This window comes from Lycorma delicatula, chromosome 1 (assembly GCF_047948215.1).
Source record: "Lycorma delicatula isolate Av1 chromosome 1, ASM4794821v1, whole genome shotgun sequence".
Lineage (NCBI taxonomy): Eukaryota > Metazoa > Arthropoda > Insecta > Hemiptera > Fulgoridae > Lycorma > Lycorma delicatula.
In genome coordinates this window covers 383817064-383841651 of record NC_134455.1, presented here as the reverse complement: position 1 = coordinate 383841651, position 24588 = coordinate 383817064, and the positions used below count along the sequence as shown (strand labels likewise).

The 24588-nt window shown below is 33.4% G+C and overlaps 1 protein-coding gene across 5 annotated transcripts in view; it reads right to left on the bottom strand.

Annotated features, from left to right (window-relative positions):
- Vps15 (vacuolar protein sorting 15) overlaps positions 1-24588 on the bottom strand; it is a 173388-nt gene that overhangs the window by 106374 nt on the left and 42426 nt on the right. For all 5 annotated transcript variants that reach the window (XM_075353770.1, XM_075353774.1, XM_075353769.1 and 2 more), the window contains exons 5-7: positions 20014-20186; positions 14753-14857; positions 10484-10610 (exon numbers count right to left, since the gene is read on the bottom strand). In XM_075353770.1, the coding sequence (XP_075209885.1) occupies positions 10484-10610; positions 14753-14857; positions 20014-20186 (405 nt within the window). The remainder of the gene's footprint in view (positions 1-10483; positions 10611-14752; positions 14858-20013; positions 20187-24588) is intronic.

Sequence of the window (24588 nt, the reverse complement as noted above, 5' to 3'; positions counted from 1 at the left end):
AAACTACATACCTTATAGTACTTCTCTATATAATTGCCATGTGAATTAAAACATTTATCATAGCAATACACCAGCTTCAATATACCCTCGTCGTATTCTTCTGCCACCAGTCCATTTAGCCACTGATTAACAGCATTTTTAAGTTCATCGTCACCCGTGAAGTGCTTACTACTCAAAAATTCTTTCAACTTCCCAAACAAATGAAAATCAGAAGGAGCGAAACCCAATCTATATGGTGGGTGATCGTAAATTTCCCATCCAAATGTTTTCAGTAAATCACATGTCCAACCCACAACATATGGATGTGCATTATCGTGCAGCAGGTCGATGCCATCGGTTTTGTTATTTCTAAACCTTTCACACCATTTTCGGACATTTCTTTCATTCATTACATTATCACTGTACACAACAACTCCCTATGAATTTCGGTCGGCTTAATGTTTTGATGGTTTAAAAAACGTGACTCCACGTTATTTCAAAGTCGACGGCAACATCGATTTTCCTATTCATTCTATAATGTAATAACTAACATGTAATCAAAGATACTACAACGCAATAACTACAGATAACAATGCAGTGTGTACATTATTAGCATGGTCATGAGTGACACAGGTTCACCAACCTAAGGTGAGAAATTTTCCAGCAGTCTTTACTTTAGAGACATCCCGTATTATATATATTATAATACATATATATAGTGTATTATACATTATGTGTATTAATAAGGATTTTAACCACTTCAAGTTTGGTTTTTATAATTAATTACATGTTTTATGTCAACGTTTTAAAATAGTTTCCCTTGATCCTTTCAAGCAAATTAGTAGCATATAATGTTCAGATTATATGAGTGCCTTGCAGGTACTCATGTAATCTGAACAGACAGTATGAGTCAATATGTTGGTCTAATCATATTTAAGGCCTTATTAATAGCATACAGCTCCACAATGAAAACACTGACGATGCCAGTTACGCCAAATATGTATGTTCTATTGCTACAAAAGGATAACCAACAGAGTTATCATGCTCAGAGCCATCTGTATAACTCTAGCATCAGGATTCATGCTGTTTATTTTTTTTTGTCTTCAGTCATTTGACTGGTTTGATGCAGCTCTCCAAGATTCCCTATCTAGTGCTAGTCGTTTCATTCCAGTAAACCCTCTACATCCTACATCCCTAACAATTTGTTTTACATATTCCAAATGTGGCCTGCCTACACAATTTTTCCCTTCTACCTGTCCTTCCAATATTAAAGCGACTATTCCAGGATGCCTTAGTACGTGGCCTATAAGTCTGTCTCTTCTCTTAACTATATTTTTCCAAATGCTTCTTTCTTCATCTATTTGCCGCAATACCTCTTCTTCATTTGTCACTTTATCCACCCATCTGATTTTTAACATTCTCCTATAGCACCACATTTCAAAAGCTTCTATCTTCATTTGTCACTTTATCCACCCATCTGATTTTTAACATTCTCCTATAGCACCACATTTCAAAAGCTTCTAATCTTTTCTTCTCAGATACTCCGATCGTCCAAGTTTCACTTCCATATAAAAGCGACACTCCAAACATACACTGTCAAAAATCTTTTCCTGACATTTAAATTAATTTTTGATGTGAACAAATTATATTTCTTACTGAAGGCTCGTTTCGCTTGTGCTATTTGGCATTTTATATCGCTCCTGCTTCGTCCATCTTTAGTAATTCTACTTCCCAAATAACAAAATTCTTCTACCTCCATAATCTTTTCTCCTCCTATTTTCACATTCAGTGGTCCATCTTTGTTATTTCTACTACATTTCATTACTTTTGTTTTGTTCTTGTTTATTTTCATGCGATAGTTCTTGCGTAGGACTTCATCTATGCCGTTCATTGTTTCTCCTAAATCCTTTTTACTCTCGGCTAGAATTACTATATCATCAGCAAATCGTAGCATCTTTATCTTTTCACCTTGTACTGTTACTCCGAATCTAAATTGTTCTTTAACATCATTAACTGCTAGTTCCATGTAAAGATTAAAAAGTAACGGAGATAGGGAACATCCTTGTCGGACTCCCTTTCTTATTACGGTTTGTTTCTTATGTTCTTCAATTGTTACTGTTGCTGTTTGGTTCCTGTACATGTTAGCAATTGTTCTTCTATCTCTGTATTTGAACCCTAATTTTTTTAAAATGCTGAACATTTTATTCCAGTCTACGTTATCGAATGCCTTTTCTAGGTTTATAAACGCCAAGTATGTTGGTTTGTTTTTCTTTAATCTTCCTTCTACTATTAATCTGAGGCCTAAAATTGCTTCCCTTGTCCCTATACTTTTCCTGAAACCAAATTGGTCTTCTCCTAACACTTCTTCCACTCTCCTCTCAATTCTTCTGTATAGAATTCTAGTTAAGATTTTTGATGCATGACTAGTTAAACTAATTGTTCTGTATTCTTCACATTCATCTGCCCCTGCTTTCTTTGGTATCATTACTATAACACTTTTTTTGAAGTCTGATGGAAATTCCCCTTTTTCATAAATATTACACACCAGTTTGTATAATCTATCAATCGCTTCCTCACCTGCACTGCGCAGTAATTCTACAGGTATTCCGTCTATTCCAGGAGCCTTTCTGCCATTTAAATCTTTTAATGCTCTCTTAAATTCAGATCTCAGTATTGTTTCTCCCATTTCATCTTCCTCAACTTCCTCTTCTTCCTCTATAACACCATTTTCTAATTCATTTCCTCCGTATAACTCTTCAATATATTCCACCCATCTATCGACTTTACCTTTTGTATTATATATTGGTGTACCATCTTTGTTTAACACATTATTACATTTTAATTTATGTACCCCAAAATTTCCCTTAACTTTCCTGTATCCTCTGTCTATTTTACCAATGTTCATTTCTCTTTCCACTTCTGAACACTTTTCTTTAATCCACTCTTCTTTCGCCAGTTTGCACTTCCTGTTTATAGCATTTCTTAATTGCCGATATTCCTTTTACTTTCTTCATCACTAACATTCTTAAATTTTCTACGTTCATCCATCGGCTGCAATATATCCTCTGAAACCCAAGGTTTTCTACCAGTTCTCTTTATTCCGCCTAAGTTTGCTTCTGCTGATTTAAGAATTTCCTTTTTAACATTCTCCCATTCTTCTTCTACATTTTCTACCTTATCTTTTTTACTCAGACCTCTTGCGATGTCCTCCTCAAAAATCTTCTTTACCTCCTCTTTCTCAAGCTTCTCTAAATTCCACCGATTCATCTGACACCTTTTCTTCAGGTTTTTAAACCCCAATCTACATTTCATTAACACCAAATTATGGTCGCTATCAATGTCTGCTCCAGGGTAAGTTTTGCAGTCAACGAGTTGATTTCTAAATCTTTGCTTAACCATGATATAATCTATCTGATACCTTGCAGTATCGCCTGGCTTTTTCCAAGTGTATATTCTTCTATTATGATTTTTAAATTGGGTGTTGGCAGTTACTAAATTATACCTCGTGCAAAACTCTATAAGTCGGTCCCCTCTTTCATTCCTTTTGCCCAGCCCGTATTCCCCCACTATATTTCCTTCCTTGCCTTTTCCAATGCTTGCATTCCAATCTCCAACTATTATTAAATTTTCATCTCCTTTTACGTGTTTAATTGCTTCATCAATCTCTTCGTATACACACTCTACCTCATCATCATCATGGGCGCTTGTAGGCATATAGACGTTAACAATCGTTGTCGGTTTAGGTTTTGATTTTATCCTTATTACAATGATTCTATCGCTATGCGTCTTGAAATACTCCACTCTCCTCCCTATCTTCTTGTTCATCACAAAACCTACTCCTGCCTGCCCATTATTTGACGCTGTTTATAATATTATAAAATTCTTCTTGTAAGGTAACCAGATTCATGTAGTTTTTACAATATCTATAAAGACCAAAGCAATAATTTATAACAGAAGGCCACCAAGGGAGATAATAACATTGTGTAACAGTAAGAACTGGAGGTAATTGTACATTTAGAGATAAGAAAAAGCTCCGAGCTTTAATGCCTAGCTGAGCAGATCTTGGCTGTTCCTGACATGGATTCAGACGTGGTCTAAAGAACACCACATCACAGGTCAGATGATTGGGTTGTGCATTAATTTGAGCTACATATGAGCAATTATTTGGTTTCGTCTATAACAAAGAGAAGGCTCATCACTGTCCACTAGTAGACTTACCACAGGACTTGAAAGAAATGCTCCTGTAGCAAGATGGATAAATGAATGATGGACTTCATCGAGCAGTGGCCCATGTGGAAGAATAAGCCTCGCAGCTGTAGTCCAAGTGGGAACAAACCAGAGCTCAGTAAAAGTGCAACATGCATACTTGATCAGCTTTCCAGTTAGTATTAGATAGAACTCTCAGCATATCAGTTTTAGACATTTTACTTCTGCTCCTTTAAATGTGTTAATCATGTTAATTTTTGGGACAAACCCTGATCCCAAAAATCTAACCCATGTGCATGTTTCAACTAGTTCACCACGCAAAAACAGGTGAGGGTCAACATGTTCCCTGAAGCAGGAAAAGCAAGTGCATTTCATTTTCTCAAGAGAAAACATGAATCCAACTGTTTTACACCATGATTCCAAACAGGTTACTGTGTTTTGGAGCAGCCTCTCAACAGTAGCTAAATTTATTGATGCAACATAAATTGAAAAATCATCTCTGAATAACGAACACAACTGGTTTCCACATGCAGTTTGTTATATTATTTATGGCTACAGCAAACAAGGTAATACTTAGGACACTTTCCTGTGGTATTCCGGTTTTTAGTGTAAAATTTTCAGATACCATCATTCAAACTTGAACTTAAACGGACATTTTCTATGTTTAGTACTGCTTATCTTTCTTAGCTTTATTCTTTTATCTCTTGTTGACATGTTTCGGAACCACTCCATTGTCAAAACTTATTGTACTGATGCACAATTGAGGCATTGTGCTTAAGACTGAGGGCACTACATATGCCAATTTAAAGAAGGTTAAAGAAGAAGTGGCGAAGGAGGAATTGGGAGATATTCTCTTGATCAAGAAGGGGCCAGGTGAGGCTCTCCATATCTGTGTTAAAGAGCAGATGGAGAAGTTAAGATGGGATCAACCAGCAGGTGCAGGGTAATTGGCAGGTGTGAATGTTACCTGTATGGTAAGGGATAAACCAGCATATATCCTTATTAAGGATATAGAGAAGGATACGATGGAAGGTGAAATTGTTGCTGTGGTTAAGAAGAGGATAGAAGACCCTGATGTAGAAATGAAGGTGATGTCAACAAGGCCTGCTTTCGGTGATATGAAGTACACCACAGTTGTGTTGCGGCATGTTGTGGTGTCCCGTATGGTGGTGAAGGTGAGGCTGCAAATTGGCTGGGTGTTATGTAGGGGGTCTCTGTGGGAGGAGGAGCTCAAATGTTTTTGTTACTTGGAGGGAGGGCACATTGCCTCAAGATGTACTAGACCCGATAGGTATGAGTGTTTCAATTGTTGCACTGTGAACCACAAGGCAGTATAGTGTAGAGAGAAGCTGGTATGCCTAACTTGCAGCGGGGTTGGGTATAGGACGGGCAGTGGTGGTTGCAAGCCTGTGAACACCATTTTTTTTTTTTTTGATTCATTTAAATTAATGAAAACAGGAGTGTTGTGTCTCATGATGCAATACTTGAGACTGCCTTGCGAAAATGTGTGGAGATGCTTTTGGTATCAGAGCCAAATGTGCAGAAGGTAATGGAGGCTGGTTGGCTTCAAGACAGAGGATCCAATGCAACAATCATTAAATTGTATCCCATTCACATGTTTTTGCACGGATCTGGGGATGGTTATGTGTGGACAGAGCTGCCCACCATTCTTATTTGTTGTTTCTGCATCTTCTATATATTCTATGGAGGAGTTTGAGGCTGCTTTGGATAGTATAAAGAATGTGGTGCTTGGAGCCAGAAAGGATATGCTAATTGCAGGCACAATTTTAATGCCAAATGTGTGGCCGGGGGGGTATCACGAATGCCAGAGGAAGGTTGCTTGACGAGGTGATGGCTGGATTGCAGCTCACCTGTCTCAATGATGGGAGGGAGTCAACGTTAGTGAGGGGAAGTGGCAGCTCCTTCATTGACATCGCTTTCGTTACGGAGAGAAATGCTAGAGAAGTGAGACAATGGGAGGTGATGAGTGATGAGACGCTAAGTGATCATCAGGCGAACCAGTTCAAGACTAGAGACTTCAGGCCAGTTGGTCAGGCCAGAAGGCATGTTACCCAGCGTGGATTGGTGTTCCTTTAGGACTATGGTGTTGCAGCGGCTGCGGCATCTTGATTCGGTGTCGCCCACTTTTGTAATGGAGGTGATGGTCCAGGCCTGTGTAGCGTCCTTCCAGACCATGGACCTGCAGAGGAGAACCGTTTATGGTAGATGGCAGAAGTGTCAGAGGTTAGAGTCTTTGTTTGAGAGCTTGTTGACATGTTCAGAGATCACGTAGGAGAAGGGATTCGGCGGTAGTTGAGCAGGCTGTAAGAGATCTGAGAGCGGCTAGGAAACGATATAGAATGACCATTTTGGGCTCGAAAAGAAGGAAGTGGCTAGACCTTTGCAAGGATCTTGATGTAGATACATGGGACAAGGTGTTTAAAACTGTACAAGGAAGGATTGGCAGAGTTTTGCCGGCCCTCTCTGAGGATATGATGTGTCTGTGCATCATATTCTATGACGGAAACTATGACGGTGACTATCACGGAAACTGCTGCTGTTGAGATCCCGCCATTTGATATGGCAGAGTTGGTGGCTGCGGCAAGTTGTTTCAGAAGAGGGAAGAGTCTGGGTCTTGATGGTGTTTTTGACAAAGCAGTAGAGTGTGTACTGGTCCAAATATTATCTTCTTTTAACCATGTGCTCAGGAGAGGGACTATTTCGCAGGCGTGGAAGGAGACCAGGCTTGTTCTGCTACATAAAGGTGGAAGAGACAAGGCGGATCCAGCTGGTAACTGCTTCTTTGCATGTTGAGTTGTGTTGACAAGTTATTTGAGAGACTTTTGGTAGCATGCCTTGAAGAAGAAGTGGTGCGAAGTGGAGGCCTCAGTCTGAATCAGTTCGGCTTTAGGAAAGGGGTCTCCACTGCTAGTGCAATCGCACGGGTAATGGAGCGACTGGTAGAATGTGGTGCATGTGAAATGTGATTCTGGTGGCGGTGATGTTGGATGTGAAAAATGCATTCAACTTACTGCTGTTTCCATGTGTACTGGCGGTCTTTGAGAGAAGAGGAGTGAGGCCATATTTATTACGAGTGATGCAAGATTATTTCACCAACAGGATGTAGGCAGCTGGAAAGGGTGCTGGTAGAGCGACCGTGCTGATGAAGTGTGGATTATCACAGGAGTCAGTGATCAGCCCCCTTTTATGGAATGTAGCGTATGATGTGTTAAATTTGGAGTATCCAGAGAGGGTGTCAGTCACCAGCTTTGCTGATGATCTGTTGGTGGTGGCCACAAAGACGGAGGAGGTTGTTGAGAAAGGTGATGCAGCAATTCATCTTGTCAATGGATGGTTGGCAGCAAGGGGGCTTCTTTGGCTGTGGAGAAAACCCAGGTCTTAGTTATGGCTGGTAGATGGAAGTTGCGATCAATTGGGTTTACAGTGAGAGGGGTACCTATCTAGCCAGTTAGTCAAGCCAAGTACTTAGGTGTTTGGCTTGACAGAAGGTGCTCTTTCAAGCCGCACCAAGAGAAGGTGCTTGTCAAGGCCAAGCAAACAGTGGCTGTAGTCCTTCGGCTTATGAGTAGGGTGGGCAGGCCGCACACATCTAAAAGTCTAAAAGGAAAGTGCTCATTTCAGTTGCACAGGCCGTGATGTTATACACTGTTCCTGTACGGTTTAGAGTTTTGATGTAGAGTACGGTGGTGCAAAAATTGGAGCGTCCACAGCATAGAGTAGCTGCAGGTATGGCTGGTGTTTATCGTACTATGGCTAGAGAGGTGATTTTTGTGGTGGCATCTGTTCCTCCAATGGAGTTGTTGGCAGAGGAGGCCATGGGGAAAGCCAAGGGTCTTACCCGCAAGGATTTGCTGAACAAGAGGCAGCAGAAGTGGGATGGTGTCAGGCCGGACAGTTGGACTAAAAGCTTGATCCTCAGGTGAAGCCGTGGGTCTGTAGAAAATACGGTGAGTTGAGTTTTGAGCTCACACAGTTTCTTACCGGCCATGGTAGTTAAAATGAGTATCTGCACCAGATGCATAGGTGTGCTTCTGACTGATGCATTTATTGTGAAGAGGTAGATTCTGTGGAGCATACCATACTTAGGTGTGCGAATTGGGATTATGACAGGTTGGAGGTGGAGCAGCTCATTGGGTGACTGACGCCAAATAATTGTGTGGGCGCTATGTTATTTAACCTGCAGAATTGGAATGTAATAAGCGCTATGGTGAGCAGAATACTGTATCGTAAATTCATGGAGGAGGAAGATGATCGCAATTTGGGGTAGATTAGGGATGGGCAAACAGTCCTGTTCAGGAGGGAGGTGATGCTCCGGCGTCCCACTTCAATGAGTAAACAGGGACTCCTGGGGTCCATAAGATGGGTCCTGGGATGAGTCCCAGGTGGAAGACCCTCTCTAGGGGGCCGGCCACTTAGAGGCAAGGCAATGAAGAGAAAACCCAGTCTTGGCTGACCAAGTGGTACCCTGCGCTGGGAATGGCATAACCAGGGCCAGCATATGTGCTGGCCCTGGTTATGCCAGGTTTGAGGCTATGGCACCCTTAGAACTGAGTAATGCTATCAGAGCAGGGTGTCAGTCCTAGGGGGAAGAGCAGGGGGAAAAAAAGGATAAGTGAGAATGTAGGCTCATCAACACCATTCTCCTTCCTCATGATCCTCCATCCAGAAGTCACCAACTGTGATAGCTCCTCCGAGATCGCTTATAATTCTATACCAGCCAAGTTATTGTAAGGATTACTCCCTTGCTGGAATTTAGCGTATTATGTGGTTCCACTATCAGTTCATCCTTCTCTATGTACTTAAGGGCTAAGAGCTTTCATTATTATTCACCTCAATCAACAGAGCGTTACGCCTAAGCTTTTTAATTGATTTTGGTGAGCCAAAAGCTGTTACTTCACATTTTATTTATTAAAACGGGAAACACTTTAGAAAATGATTTACCTCCTACCTTATATTTCATTATAAGAAATCTTATATCAGATGACTTAGCACATTACTTATCTGTTTTGTACTTGACATATCTTCGGCTGACAACATTAGTGGAAATCTTTTCAAACCTCCATTTATTTTGGTTTTTGCAAGTGGACCAACAACCATCGAATGATTTTTCATTGGGACTTAACTTATATTTTGTTTCCATGAACACAGGCAATTTAATGGGTCACTCCATTAAATTGCACAAAAATACTGGAGCTAGGGCTGCATACAACTGCTTACCCTAGTACCCAGAGGACATCATTTGCAACTTACTACATACAGCTGTCCACACAATGGCACAATAGTTTCCACCTTGAGTTATGGTTGTGTTTTATAAGGTGTCACAACACCACTGAGTGTAAGTGAAAGAAGAAAGGCGTTGGATGGACAAGGTGAAGGAGGATACTGACAAGAGATTTGAAGAGGCAGAAAGGGTGATAGAGAAAAAATGGTGGGGTAAGAAGAAGATGGTTATCACTGATGCACTGCCAAACCATTGACAATGGATAAAGGATAAAAAGAAAAAAGAAGTGATAAACTATTTATATTGATTTGTTTGTTTTTTCTTATCAGCAGGGGGTCCTTTACAACTTCTTACTACCCATTTTCTCTGGTTAAATGTATCATGGCTTGAAGAGGTTTTTGTGCTTTCATGGCTTTCTCTTCTGCATTTATTCAAAAATATTAATTTGTTAAAATTATGATACATAAATATTTTTTCTTATTATTCAGTGTTACAGTACTTTTTTCAGTCAACGGCCATACCACACTGAATACACTGATTCTTGTTTGATCACCGCAGTTAAGCAATTTTTTCAACTTCACTGGTTGTTAACTCATCATAAAAATTTTAATAAAATTAAGTACTAACAGTTTAAAAAATTATTTGTTGAATGGATTGTAGCTGTATAACTTATAAGTATACAAATAAAACCACTGAAATGATCTTTGCATGTGGTAGGGCATGGATTAATCTAAACTGCATGTTATTTTTTAATTTCATTAAAAAATGACTGCTGTAGTCATTATTCAATATATTCTAATAATAAAAACAATATTAAAGAAACTTCACTAAATGGCGAAATAAAACGGACTGTAGAAACTCAAGGCAATATTGTATCATACACACTTAAAACTTATGCTCTATAGAAGTATTAGAGCAAATTCATATGGAAGCAGATAATAAAAAATTAAGATCAATTTGAATCAATATCAGTAAAATATTTCAATACTGTCCAAAAACAATATAAGTAAATTAAATGAAAGAGTTTAGAAAAAAAATATGTAAAATATTGCCAACCCGAACTCCTTCATCTTCTACTTTTTCCAAGTGTTTGTCAACACTATATTCACGACATCTGTAAGCTAGAAGTTGTGAGAAGTCAAATGGTGGGTGACCATCAGAGAAAAGTTCAGCAAGAGCACATCTGAAATTTCATAAAGTATGAAAGAATATATAAAAATAAAAATTTTTATCATAACAATAATAAATAATGATAATATATAAGAAAATAACATAAAAATATATAAATATTTTTTTTTTTTAATTGCAAATAAGAAAAAACAGATCAAAATAATTTCAGATTTTATATCTGACTGTATAAAACTGAAAGTAAAACAATCTTCTTATATGCAGGCGCTGTTATACAAGCCATTATGGCATAACTGCATAATATGAGGGTATATTTATAATTTGCATAAAAAGCTTTTTCTTTTGAAATCATACATGTCCATTATTTCAATGTGAGCTACCTTACAAACAGCCAAAATTCTTGAAAAGAAATTATTACAAATACTTTGATCATAAAAAAGATTCTTATAGAAAGGCTAAAACAGTTTTTAACTGAAAAATGTTTTTACTCCATTAATGAATTTCTTTCTTTGCCCAATATAAGTTGTAACTAAGGATTAAGTAAGGTAGTTGTAGGATTAAGATTAAATTTAAGCTATATCCCAAGGAAAGGTGTAAAGATCGTTCTTTTCATAAAGAATGACTAGAGAAATTTATTTTGACATGTTTGGTGAATGGCTAATGCCTAAACTTGAGGAAGACATCAAGAATATAATTTTCAAACAAGATGGAATCCCATTTCATTAATATGTAAAGGTTTGAAAATATCTGGACAAACACCTTTAAGATGTTAGAATGATCATGCAACAGATAAAATCATGGTGTTCAAACATTAGCCAACCAAGAAGTACACACTTAATTATCTTGTGACTATTTTTTGTGAGGTTTTATAAAAGTCAAGAGTTTTTATTCCTCCCTAACTATTGATGCAGATGACTTAAAACAATATACCATACACTCTGCTAGAGTTGAGTGGGATAAGCTTTCACACGTTTGGGATGAATTGGACTACTATATTGATAACAGTTGTGTGACTCACAATGTACAGACAGAACACTTAGAGATACAAACTTTTTAAAATTTGCTGTAAAACCATGCAAGTAATTGTATATGGTTGTATAAGTGTAATTGTAGTAATTCTAATCCGTATATTCCAAAAATAAATATTTTTGCAATCTTCAAAATACTATTTCATTTGTATATGAAAGAGTATATTTCATATAATTTCATGTTATAATTTATTTATATTGTTTATATACTGACATTTTTTCTATGTCTACTTGTTAGATGCCATAACAAACTGACTGTTGGTACCTCATGAAACCCAATCAACTTCCAAGCTCTTTTACAGTCCCTTTCGAGAATAATAAGCTTCTTGTACCAGTGTTGCAAGAGAAAGTGAGAAACAAAATATGCCTTCACATGTTTATACACTAACTTAATGCCTTGTTACTATTTTTTGTAGGATTTTATAAAAGTCAAAGCTTTTGCCCCTCCCTTCCGGCTGATGTAGATGACTTAAAACATCACACTTAACCAAATAATATACTGTTGTGTAGAAGTGTGCCAAATTAAACAAAATACAGATGATATAATAATGCATGATACAAATATATCTAAAAAATAATAAATAACAAGTAACCATACATATATATATATATATATATATATATATATATATATATTTATATTTACAGAAAATTACATTACTTCCTTATATAATTGTACATCTGTTACTAAGCACATATAAAAAATGTGAATGAAACAAATCAACACTAACAGCTTAGCCAATCTCAGCAACCAGAACGTCCAATCCACTAGGCTAATTAGAGAAAGTCCTTTAAAATAAAATATGACAGTGAATTATAATATGGAAGCTATTTTTTTTGGTGTTAGTTCTATTTTGGTTCTCAGTAAATGTAACAAATCTATTTTTGTAGTTAATCATGTACATTAACACTATTATGTTATGTACATAGTTTCATAACATCAATTAACAACAGGATGAAAAAAGGATTCTGATGTTACTTCACCCTACTACGCAGCAAAATATCTATACAGACAAGCATGAGGTCTGTAATCTATTTTATGCTTGTGTGAAACAACAGACTCTTTTCAAACAGATAACTGATATTCTCAGCAGTTCTGAAGGAATTTCCCGTTTGTGAAGGAAATAATTTCCTTCACAATCATCTTTCAGTCCTACTGTTAAATTAAATTATAAAACTGTGTATGTACTATGTTGGTAAAACATATGGTTCAATGCAAAAAAAAATGAATTTACTCTCTTTACTGAAAGCTGAAATAGGATTCTTTTGAAAGTATTTGCCGTAATGAAACTGACCATAAAATGTTTTTTTTTCAAATACTTAAATAAAAATATGCTCTGTTCTTTAATATATACATAACTTAAATTTTTCATATAATCTTTCAAAGTTATAAAACACTAAAAGTTCAATGATGTACATTAAAGTTTTAATGTACAGTAAATACTCAATTTTTATTTTTCAAGTAATTTGTGATTCATATGGTATAATTCTTCAAAGACAACCTTTTTCTTTCTTAATGCATAATATAATAGTAATAAACAGAATAAAAGAAAAATCTGATTTGTAATATTTAAAATTGGATTCCTCTATCAGTTTATCAATGGAACCTCCAAATCAGTACAAGAAGCCAATTAAGAGTTTAAAGAAGTGCTGCTAACATAAAACATAATAGTAAACTAGTGTAAAACTTTACTGGAGTCAAAATGTTGGCAGATTGCACAATATAAATAATTCAGTTAAATTATCATTCGCTCCACATTCTTTTTGAAAACATGAACATTAACAGAATAATGGAACCAAGTAGATTCAATGATAATGAATTATCACCCTAGCACAACATTAACAATAACCTTTGATATTGATTAACTTTACAATATTAAGGGATATTGTAACTAAAACAGATGGAATCACAATGCAAGATTCAGAGGAATGCAGCAATCAGGTGATTTTAAGTTTAAAAATGAAGATGAGAACAGTGCACTTAGATCAAAATTCATTATGAAGTTTTAAATATTTTTTAAATTGTGAAATATTTTTATTAGACAAAAAGGTTAAAATACCAAAGTCTGAAATTATTTGGGTCTATGGAATGAAACATTAAATTCAGAAAGGAGATACGATTTCTACTGGTCACATATACAAGAATAACAAAATATAATTTAACAAAAATTTGAAGCTATTTCTGAGTAGTGTAAAATAAGTCACAGACCTCAGTTACCAAAAAGAGATTGATGTCTACTAGACAGATGAAACAGATACAGTCTTGTATTGATGCAACAACAGTACCACTTTTAAACAGAAACTAAGCTTTTTTCACATTTAGCAAAGGTTTTATATTGACAAGGTTTCATACTAACTACCAACCATGCACAAGCAGACTAAATATTTATACAGATAAAATTACATTAATTTTATTGCAGTTTTTATTATATTATTCGTGCTAGCAACACATGTATGGAGTAATGCACTACTTATGTTTTTGTAGCCTACTCTTAATATTATTACATCGAGTGTATTGAAGATTATCGTTCTGCTATGGCATGCAGTTGTTTATTAACAAATATGCAAACTCAGACATGTGCTCTTAGCAATTCAGCCAACTTGTACATCTTTTTTATATTCACTTTTTTTCAAATTATAAACATTCTAAGTAATACAAGCTAAATAAAAAGAATAAATTAAAAGTTTTTGTAATGAGTGTAAGCATTTTAAGGTAAACATGTTAGTTATTCTATTAAAGAGAATGATGTGAAATACAGAATCAAACTGTTGATAAGAACCAAATTTATTTTTCTGGAACTAAATCTTAGTGACAATTAGAACCATTTTATGTTTTAAATAATCTATCAACCTTTTTTTTTGTTTCTTTATAGTTCTGCTATTTGGGATTTCTAAATTCATTGACTACTCAGAGAGAATTAACCCCCTCCCCTGTATTATACTTTATTTAGAACTTTGTAACTTTAAGTAGGCAATCTATGTGAATTAAAATATTTTTTAAATAATCAATAAATTTGACATTTTATGTGTGTGTCATTCTCAAAATTTTATATTGTATTATAATTTATATAAAATATAATATTAACAACCAATAAGACTGTCAAAAAGCTTGTAAAATACTACTACTATTTCAAATAATAATTAGAATAAAATTAAAAAAATACCTTACCCAGCAGAAAAGATATCCATTGCAGGAGTAAGGTCCCCTTTTTTTAAATTTTCTTCAGCCAGAAGAAGTTGGCTACTTGTTTCAGATGGTAAACTCTTAATAAACCTGTAAAAGACAATAATATAAACCTATATAAAAAATAATTATTCAATTTTTGTTCAATACATTACAAACTAAATAAAATGAACCATTTCAAGTTTTTAATAAAATAATGAATGTAAAATTATAAGATTATTACTATTAAGAGCTATTTCAAATAAAGCTGACCGCCAACAATATTTCTAACTAAATTCATTGCTCACTCTAATCTTGTACCACTGCTCTGATAATACTTCATATATACAAACATGAAACCAACTACTGTACAAAGTTCAAATCAATTAGTTAATAGCTTGAAAAATGAAAGAAAAATACTATCCAATATTTTAAAAAAATTTAGTATAGATATATAAGCAGTATAAAAAAAGGAAATTTAACAACAAATTTATTATAAAAAGCAGATCAATCACAATATCCAAACACAAAATCATTTTAAAATATACTTCAATATGAATAGCACAATCTATTAATATCAAATAATCTTCTAACCAATTTTGCACATATATACCATAAATTTCTCATCTTCTTTAGAAAATTACACAAAAGTCTGGTGACTTGCTTCACATAAATATTTTTTGTAATTTATTTTCTATTTCATCACTTAACAAACAAATTCTTCCATACATTTACCAGGGTCATATTTTTTACTGAATTCCAAATATTGTTTAAATTAAAAATTGCAGGTTTGATAAAAGTAATTTTTATAATTAATAACATTTTTCCTTCTCAGCTACCTTTAATAAATTAAACTGACTTCCTCTTCTAATACAATAAAGATTATTTGTATACTTTCATTAATACAACCGTTTGAATACCAGAATCACCCTCTGATCTTATCTAATATCTGGAGAAAGTGATGTTACATTAGGTGACAATAACAAGTATCTTTTACTGCTAATAAAACTAAGTTTACCAGAAAGAAAGTGTGTGAGTGCATTACCCAAAATTAGAAAACCCTTCATTTGTCAGCAAGAATTTTTAGGATATCTTTTTGAAATTAATTCATAGCAGTGTTAATTAAAAAGAAAAAAGAAAAAACAGCCATTACAAAAATGTAAATTAAACCAGGCTATCTTGGAACTATAATAATCTGCAATAAGATGTTTTTTAAAGTAGATGGACGAGCAGTTTTTTCAACAATAACAAACTTTATTAATGATTATTCAGACATGAATTTATTTAACTCAGCTTTAAACAGCTTTATTTCTTTCCAAAATACAAAAGCAGCTTCACAATGAATTATTTTCAAGTCATGTCAACTTTAAAATCAGCAGTACCATATGTCACTTTCCACAAAATTTACCAGCCCTAAATGATCAACAAACATTTTTGATGCATCTGAATTTCCATTTCACAGATATTCACTCCAAAGGGGCATTTCTGCATAAACAATTTAAAAACAGTATCTTCCAGATCTTGATTAATTGTAACCATCATCTATTTTCATTTTTCATTTAAATCTTATAAGATATGTAATTATCATATAAGTTAATCACATATAAGTGGAAGTACACTGGCTTCAAAGAGCATTTTGTACAAGTTTCCATTTAACGGCAAGTACGGCCCTTCCAAATTGGAAAACTATACTGAATCTGCATCTGTACAAGATGATGCTTGCACTGGAATTAAATGAGCAAGACTGGGAAAGGCAGAGAACTTTATATCAGGGAATCCTTTCAAGTATGCCCGAAAGTCTGTTGTAGAACAGTGGTGAACCTCATTTTCATCTTTCAGGCAACAAAAACAAGAAAAATGTTTTGTACTGTGCATCAGAAATTCCCAACAGCTTCACCAAAGACCTCTTCACAGCCTGAAAGTGACTGTATGGTGCACTCTCTTCACTGTGGGGCCATACTTTTTTTGAAGAGAGTGGCGTCATTGTTACTGTGACATGGAAAATGTCCTCCAGCCCCAATTGACAGAATTTTATGAAGATGATTCAGAGGACTTCTGGTTTCAACAGGATGGGACCACAACTAACACTATTCATTGCTCTCGAGCCATTCCGCAAGAAATGTTTCCAGGACATCTGATTTTATTACGGGCAATATTCAGTGGCCACATTCCTATCCTGATCTAAGCTCCTGCAATTTTTTTTTTGTAGGGTATCTGAAATGTGAGCTCTACAAACATCATTCCCAAACCCTTGAACAACTTCAGGATGCAATAAGAGAAGTTATCACTGTTATTCCTTGACATATGTTAGAAAGTGGCACAAAACTTCCAGGAACAGCTTCGAATATATGTTGCTCATGACATGTAACCATTCTAAATTTTGTTGTTTACGAACGATATATATATTATGTCATAAAGAAAGAAGTTTCAATATTTTCAAAAGTAGTTAATATTCATTTGGCTTAGCTGATATTAAAAACAGAAAATAGGCAATAGTATTATATTATTTTAATAGTTAAATAAACGTAATTAGTTTGATAAGAAATTGTATTACATAACTTTGTTTTTTTATGTCTGACATGGTCTGGATAGCCAGACGGTGATGTCATCGTGGACTGGTGTGAGCATATACATTCTCAGAAAAAAGTGTGTACGTGCATAAATACGAACGGGCGTCTGGGGGGGGGGGGGAAGCCAGACTGACATTCTTTGTTTCGGGGCTAGTGTGAATTTAGCAGTCATGGAGTGGAGACGTGTTTTGAGTTGACTCGCACGGAAGTGGTGATGTGTTCTTGGTTTGATGAGACAGGACAGTGAGACTGGGTAAATTTTCAATGCGAGGTCATCATTATTTTTTATATGTGCAGGAAAGTATCCTTATGTATATGAAGAGTAAAATTAATGATATGAATCAAAATATATGATTCCATATAATTCTGATATAAATATGTTTAACTAATGTTAAAAAAATTATTTTCTTGTATTGTTAATGAATTAACATTAACAATAAATTAATTAATAAAGTAATTATACTTTATTTTATATTTTATTTTAAATATGACAGACGAGTTGTGTGGAAATGTGTTTTCTATGATTCCATATATATGATTCAAAATATGATTTCAAATAATTTTGATATGCTTAATATGTTCTATTATGTTAAAAAAATTATTTTTCGTATTGTTAATGTTAATTATTTTTTTAATTTTAATAATATACATGTGATCAGACTACATAGCCCTAGGTCATTTTTTCGTTGTTCCCCCCTTGATTTGAATTGTTTTGTGATTGAGCTTTTACTTTATATCGAATCAGTTGAGCTTTTCAAATTAAAAATTTTCATTTTTTTTAATTTGGAAGTAAGCTCGCAGACGGCCACCATAAATTTTAATACCTAAGTAAATAAAACTTCTTATATGTGCTTTTCAGAAAATAAAAGGTTTTTTCATATCTTTTACAACTTTTCTTTCATTAACTTGTGAAATGTGAGACTCCATTCTGCTGCACCCATATATATATATATATCAAAGACAAAAGTACAACACAGTTTTCCACCAACCGTACAGAATTTAATAAAGCCTCTAACCTTATGCTTATTGTTTTTCCATTTTAAGAACATTTTCGAGGGTTTCCCTCATTGTCAGTTAATAAAAACTTTTTAAAATCACACATTAAACTCAAAACTTTAAAACTGTCGCATTATAAAAATATGTAGTCAAAAAATTAAAATAAAATATTTCAAGTGGCTAGCCACACATACAATAGTAAGTACAGTACATTTCTAATGTGTTTAATACAACAAATAGTGTATAAAATAAAATATAAGTATTTCATAGTATAAAATAAAAATACACAAATTTATAGTATTATTTCCAATACGTAAATAATAACTCATTGCCCTGCACCTGAAATACTCTTCTCCATCAGTATGCTTCCTATATAAAACCACAGTATAAAGTGTAATTGCCAAAGTTGTCTTTTAGAACATTTACAGTGTCCTCCAGCCATTCATATGACATAATGTATTATTAATTACACCATGTCTCATCTATATAAAATATTTTCTAATTGGAAGCTAACAAGATGCATATTCTTCTGAGGAAACTGTGATGAATTTTTGCATTATTTATAGACTGAAACAGTATTGTTTTTAATGAGTTTTTTAAATCGATATCCAATGTTCTTCCCAATTTTCCACAAATGAAGACACAGAGCTCAGATTCCTTTTCTACGTCATATAGTTCCAAAGATAAAATGTTTTTATAAATTGAATAACAGTTCATAAATCGTTAAAGGTAAAGAACTGACATTTAAAAGGTGATAAGTTAATATAATGAGTGAAATTAGTACAAAAGTTCTTTAGGGTCATAGGATTAAGATCAAGTTATGTGACATAGGACTAAGAAAATGTTTTTTCCAGTCACACAGCACACACATACTTTAAAAAATAACATTATGTAAGTTTTAATAAAAGTTGTTTGGAAGTTGGGTAGTAATTTGTTTATTTGTCTTCAGACTCTAATGCGTATAATTTCTATACCAGCAACAAATAGGAAATATTTTTTTTCAAAAATACTGATTGTTTAAAATGTTTTTTTTTTTATACAATTTTATGTCAAATACTCGTACATAATGCACATTATTCATATGTATATTGTTTGTATGGAATTCCTATATGTAACATGCAGTCTTATCGAGATGTTCTTTAGTCTATCTAAACAGTAGATTGTTATATTCTTTGATTCAAAATTTGGTCTTGATAGTTTAGTCTTGAAGGAAAAATGGTTTTTATAATTTTCATTATTTAATTATTCATTATTTTATTATTATTTTCATTATTTTATAGCATTATTTAAAAATAACATAATAACTTTAGAATGGAAAGCCACAAAGAATAATAAATTAGTTTATTTTTGCAGACGAATTCTTACTTAAATATTGATGAACTATGAATGAATGTTGCTTAGACATTAAGTTAAAAAAGAACTTGAGGTTACATAATTAAATGCATTACACTAAGCAAAACCAATTATTTAGTGTCTATTGGGAATTTACTGATGCTAACACAATACTAGCTTATCACTGTCTCTCTTATCTCTTAACCTGAGACTTGTAATGACAGACCACCGACCAGTCAGTTCTGAATGAAGTAGGTCAAAGGCAAAACGACCTAAAAAGAAACTGCTAAAAATGAAAGAAGAAAGAAATAATAAAACTATACCAATAACATTTAAAATATAATTGACTGATTTCCCAAAAAGATTTACCTTTCTGGTGCTATATAGCAAGTACGACGTCGAGATGTATCAAAAAAGTATGAGAAATCAGCAGGATTATCTTCAGGCAGATGTGTCGGTTTAAAAGATGCAAAATCTGATAACATAACCCAGTGCCATGATGTAACAAGTATATTTTCCAACTTAATATCTCCATGACAAATCTAGAAAAAAAACTTACTATCAAAATCCAACATCAAATAAATTTCTTTTATAACTAAAAAAATAAACTTCTCCAAAAGAAAAAAATTGGAAAAAAATCAAAGTTTGTCCAGATTTGCATAACTATTTTTTATACCATTCCCTACACAATAAGCTAAACAATGACTATGTTAAAAATTAAGACTGTATTATGAACTTTCACTGTTAGTGTTTAATATGTGTATGCTTTGGCCCAATATGGATGACATCTTATGGTTTCATTAATCACATCTGACATTTTATCAATTATTATCTTCGTTTATTACACGGTATCATCCATAACCTTTGTCCAGGGATCTAAAAAAAAAACACAAGACATAATGTGACTGCAACTGTGTTTAACTTTACTAACTTGTTATAATGTATTTATTTAAGTTATGCCACACCATTGACTTCCTGAAAGCAAGAATCTTTTATCAAAGAAATGAAATGTGTCTGCATCCCACTACAGCATGACAAGTAGTTATGTAATGTGACATAAGGGTATTGTTAAAATACTGGTTGGCCCATTCTGCAATCATCAGATTCAATAGCACTCTTGAGAAAACCCTTAAATACTAAGCTAAATTCAGATCAGGAGATCCAACTAAACATTCAAAATTTTCTGATTTAATATCACTCTTCTGCAATGGTTCTTGTGAGGTAATGGCATTCACCTTGAAATGTAAGGGTTTCTTGAATCAGTATAACTGACATCTAGTAAAAGTGGAATTATGTTTTCTGAAAAAAACATATTTGCCACTTTCATGAAAGCTCCATTTCGTTGTTTGATAATCCCACTTCATGATAATTAACATCATTTCTTTACTGAGAGGTAAATTAAAATGAAATTTTCTCATCATGCTATATATTATTTTAAAGAGTAATCGAACCCTATCTCTTTGATAATTTAATCTCCACATAATGAACTTCTCACTTGATAGGTTCATGGATGCTTGAAGTCCACTTTAACCCAGATTCTTAAGAAATTAAGACACCTAATCCTTAGTATTTTAATGCTAATTCATAAATTTAAAAACAATTTATACTCAGAAATAATATTCATGAAAGGGCTTTAACCCCACAAGTTTTAAGTGTCTGAAAATAGTTTGATAATATATGTGTTTTGCTAATTATAATTCAATTTCTTAGGTATCAACCTAGTTTTTTCAATCCTGTTTATCACTGTTGTCTTTGATGATTTTCCAGCTCTCTTGTAAGAATTTTTCCAGACATCTTTCAAAGAATTCATCTTAAGCTTTCCATAATCTATCTTCCAATTTCTGGTAACTCACCAGTTGCTATGCCACAATGTAACAACCTTTCAGCAATACACTCATAACTGATAACTGCTGATGCAACTTCTCACATTACAGATATTCCATTTTAATTCAACAAATTTTCAAAACTTTTATTGCATTACTATTTTTGATTTTGATATTTTGTATATGACAACCTTGTAGTGGCCAAAAAATATTTTTTAATATTTCTAAAAAAAAATTTTCTAACTTGGCAACAGATAAAAACAGCCATTTTCATTACTTTTCCCATGAGCTGTAGCATTCTTATTTTATATTGTACAGAGGGTGAAAAAAGGCTTTTTGGAAAAAGTAAAAATGAAACTTCATCTTAGTGTACTCAAAATTCATTTTTTTCTATAACCAAATCTTGTAATGTTTACTGAAGTTATGTTTACAAATTGTTGTTTTTTTCAAATTTTGGGCCCAAAATAAATAATGAAGGGCTTATGGTAACAGGCCTGTTTTCTACCTTTTAACTCTTAGGTACTAGTAATACTTATAAAACAAAATTTGACTGTTACTGAGTGTCCTTCATTTAAAAAAATGGCCGCCAAATTGTAAGATTTTGAAAATGTCTCGTTTTTGGGGCCCAAAAACCATATGTGGGACAGGTGGCAAAAATCTGAAATGTTTACAGTAGTACTTTTTGTGTACTTTAAAACCAAATAAAATTTATTTTGTTACTCGAAGGGGTTAATGAGTAATGAAGTCATCAATACCACTAAAAACACTGTTCCTTCTAATCGTGAACAATGAATCCAAAAAATTCACAGTATGTATTTTTTCAGATAATAATGTAGGCCTACTATACAAAATATTTTGATATGAGTATAAAGAGGTAGCTTATATTCTAGATAGTTTTTCCTTAAAGTATGGCTTATACACACAAATTCATGTTTAAACACGCAAGTGAATAGACATGCATGGACATGAATGTTTGCGTAATCCTGAATGTAAACATTGTAGAAGGCTCAATTATTGTGTTGATTTCAATATGATATGTTGTATTGTTGCTAGTGTTAATCCTGTGGTTAGGTAATGTACACTTGTTTATAAAGTAATCTTATTAGCAGCAAACTTCTCTTTTATGCAATATCTTTTATTTTTAATATTATTTATTAGAAAAATTTTTATTTTATCTGTTGAGAAACTGGGATAACACAAAGTGAGGTGCAATTGATAATTTTATAATTTATACTAACTGTAGTATTGTTATTGTAAGAACCCTTGCATTTTATAAAAACGGATTATGGAGTGTTCAACTGGCATTCACCCTGAAACAGTATGTCACAAATTGACTTACAATAGATCTTCAGTATTTTGATGAGCACAGTCGAATGATGCCAGGCAAGAAGGATTGTGTCTCTTGTGTCTCTGTAAGACAAGCTGAGAGGAAGAAAATTAATAATCAAAAAACGGCTCATTTTATGTAACTTATAAGAATTGTACACAGCCTTCAGAGAGAAAAACGTAATTTAAAAATTGGTTTATCAAAATTTGTTGATTTAAGACCTAAATTTTGTGTTCTAGCTGGTAAGTCAAGTACTCACTGTGTGTGTGTGTGTGTGTGTGTGTGTGTGTGTGTCTGTATCTGTGTCTGTGTGTGTGTCTGTGTCTGTGTCTGTGTCTGTGTCTGTGTCTGTGTGTGTGTGTGTGTGTGCAACTATTATGAACATAATAGTTTAATTTAAAAATGGTTATTAATCTGAATTTAAATTAACATCTTTTAATAAATCTCTGAAGATGGAGTTACAGCTCTGAAAGTACTACGATTTACACTTTTTAAATTGTTGGTAATGGAAATTTAATTTATACAATAACTCATTAGCTTGTATTTGATTAATAGATTACTGATCCTTGCTGTTATTCAGTATGTTTGTTACGGTTTATATATTAGAAACAAAAAAATGATATTGCTTAGAATAATTTCAGGTGCAATGCACATACAACTTTCTTTTGTCCAGCCCCTTGAACTAAAGTTATGAAAAATTTTTACATCTCATTCTCTCTATCTTCTAACAATGTGAAGTATCTTGCTAGTTTAATACAACTGACACTCTATTTACTCTTTATCCAAATGCAAATGACTGGTTTTTTTATAACTGTTTTTTAAATGTTGCAATCTTGTTAAAAACCAAATGTGATTATTATGTTTAATTTTAAATGTTTAATTATGTACTATGTTTAATTTGCAAAACTTAAATCCTAGCGGTGTTGGCTAATTTTAACTTAAACATTTTTAAATTAAAGAACCACCCTCTTTTGATAAAATTCAATCTTTGGCACGATCAATTTTTATAAAAATAACAAAAATTACAGTTCTTTCTAGAGAAAATATTTTTTCATAGAAAAAGCATTACGCAAAAGATTTCAGGGGGACAAATGTAAAAGAAAATTACATTGAAATGACTTTTCTATGCAAGATAATTTAAATATTGTGTGGGTCTCAAATCACATCTACAACTAATCCAGTATATATGAACTGTAGATGGAAACCGCAAGTGATAGCATCTGGCTCTCCGCACGTAGAATACACAGTTCTTTGTAAGCCCCCATGTACAATCAGTCATCCAAGGAAATTATAATTTATATTTAGTTTTTCTTTTAACTAAATCTCAATTATGAGCGATGAATTGATGTTTACAATTACAAAAATATTAAAAGTGATTAAAAGTACAGATGTGTTAACATAATACTGAAACTGGTTATTTTATGAGAACTGGAGGTATGCCTACAAATGGTGTGTTTCTTAAATAAGCAACTATCACTATAAAATCAATGTTTTTATTTCAAATGTTAAAGAGACTTCTGAAATGGAAGAAATCTTCATGTCAACAAAGGGTGGTTTAATGGATTTAAAAGGCAATTTAAATTGTACATCATTAAAAACTTAAATGTAAACTCAGCTCATTTGTTAATTACTGTCCATGAAGTAGGCCTCTACTAGAAAAATTATACGACATGGACGTTATACCAGAGGAAGAAAAAAGGAAAATTGGTTTCATCGTGAAGAAACACATTTTTATACAGTAAAGCACAATATAGTATTTGATTGTTCAATTAAAATACAGTAATTTAATTTCAC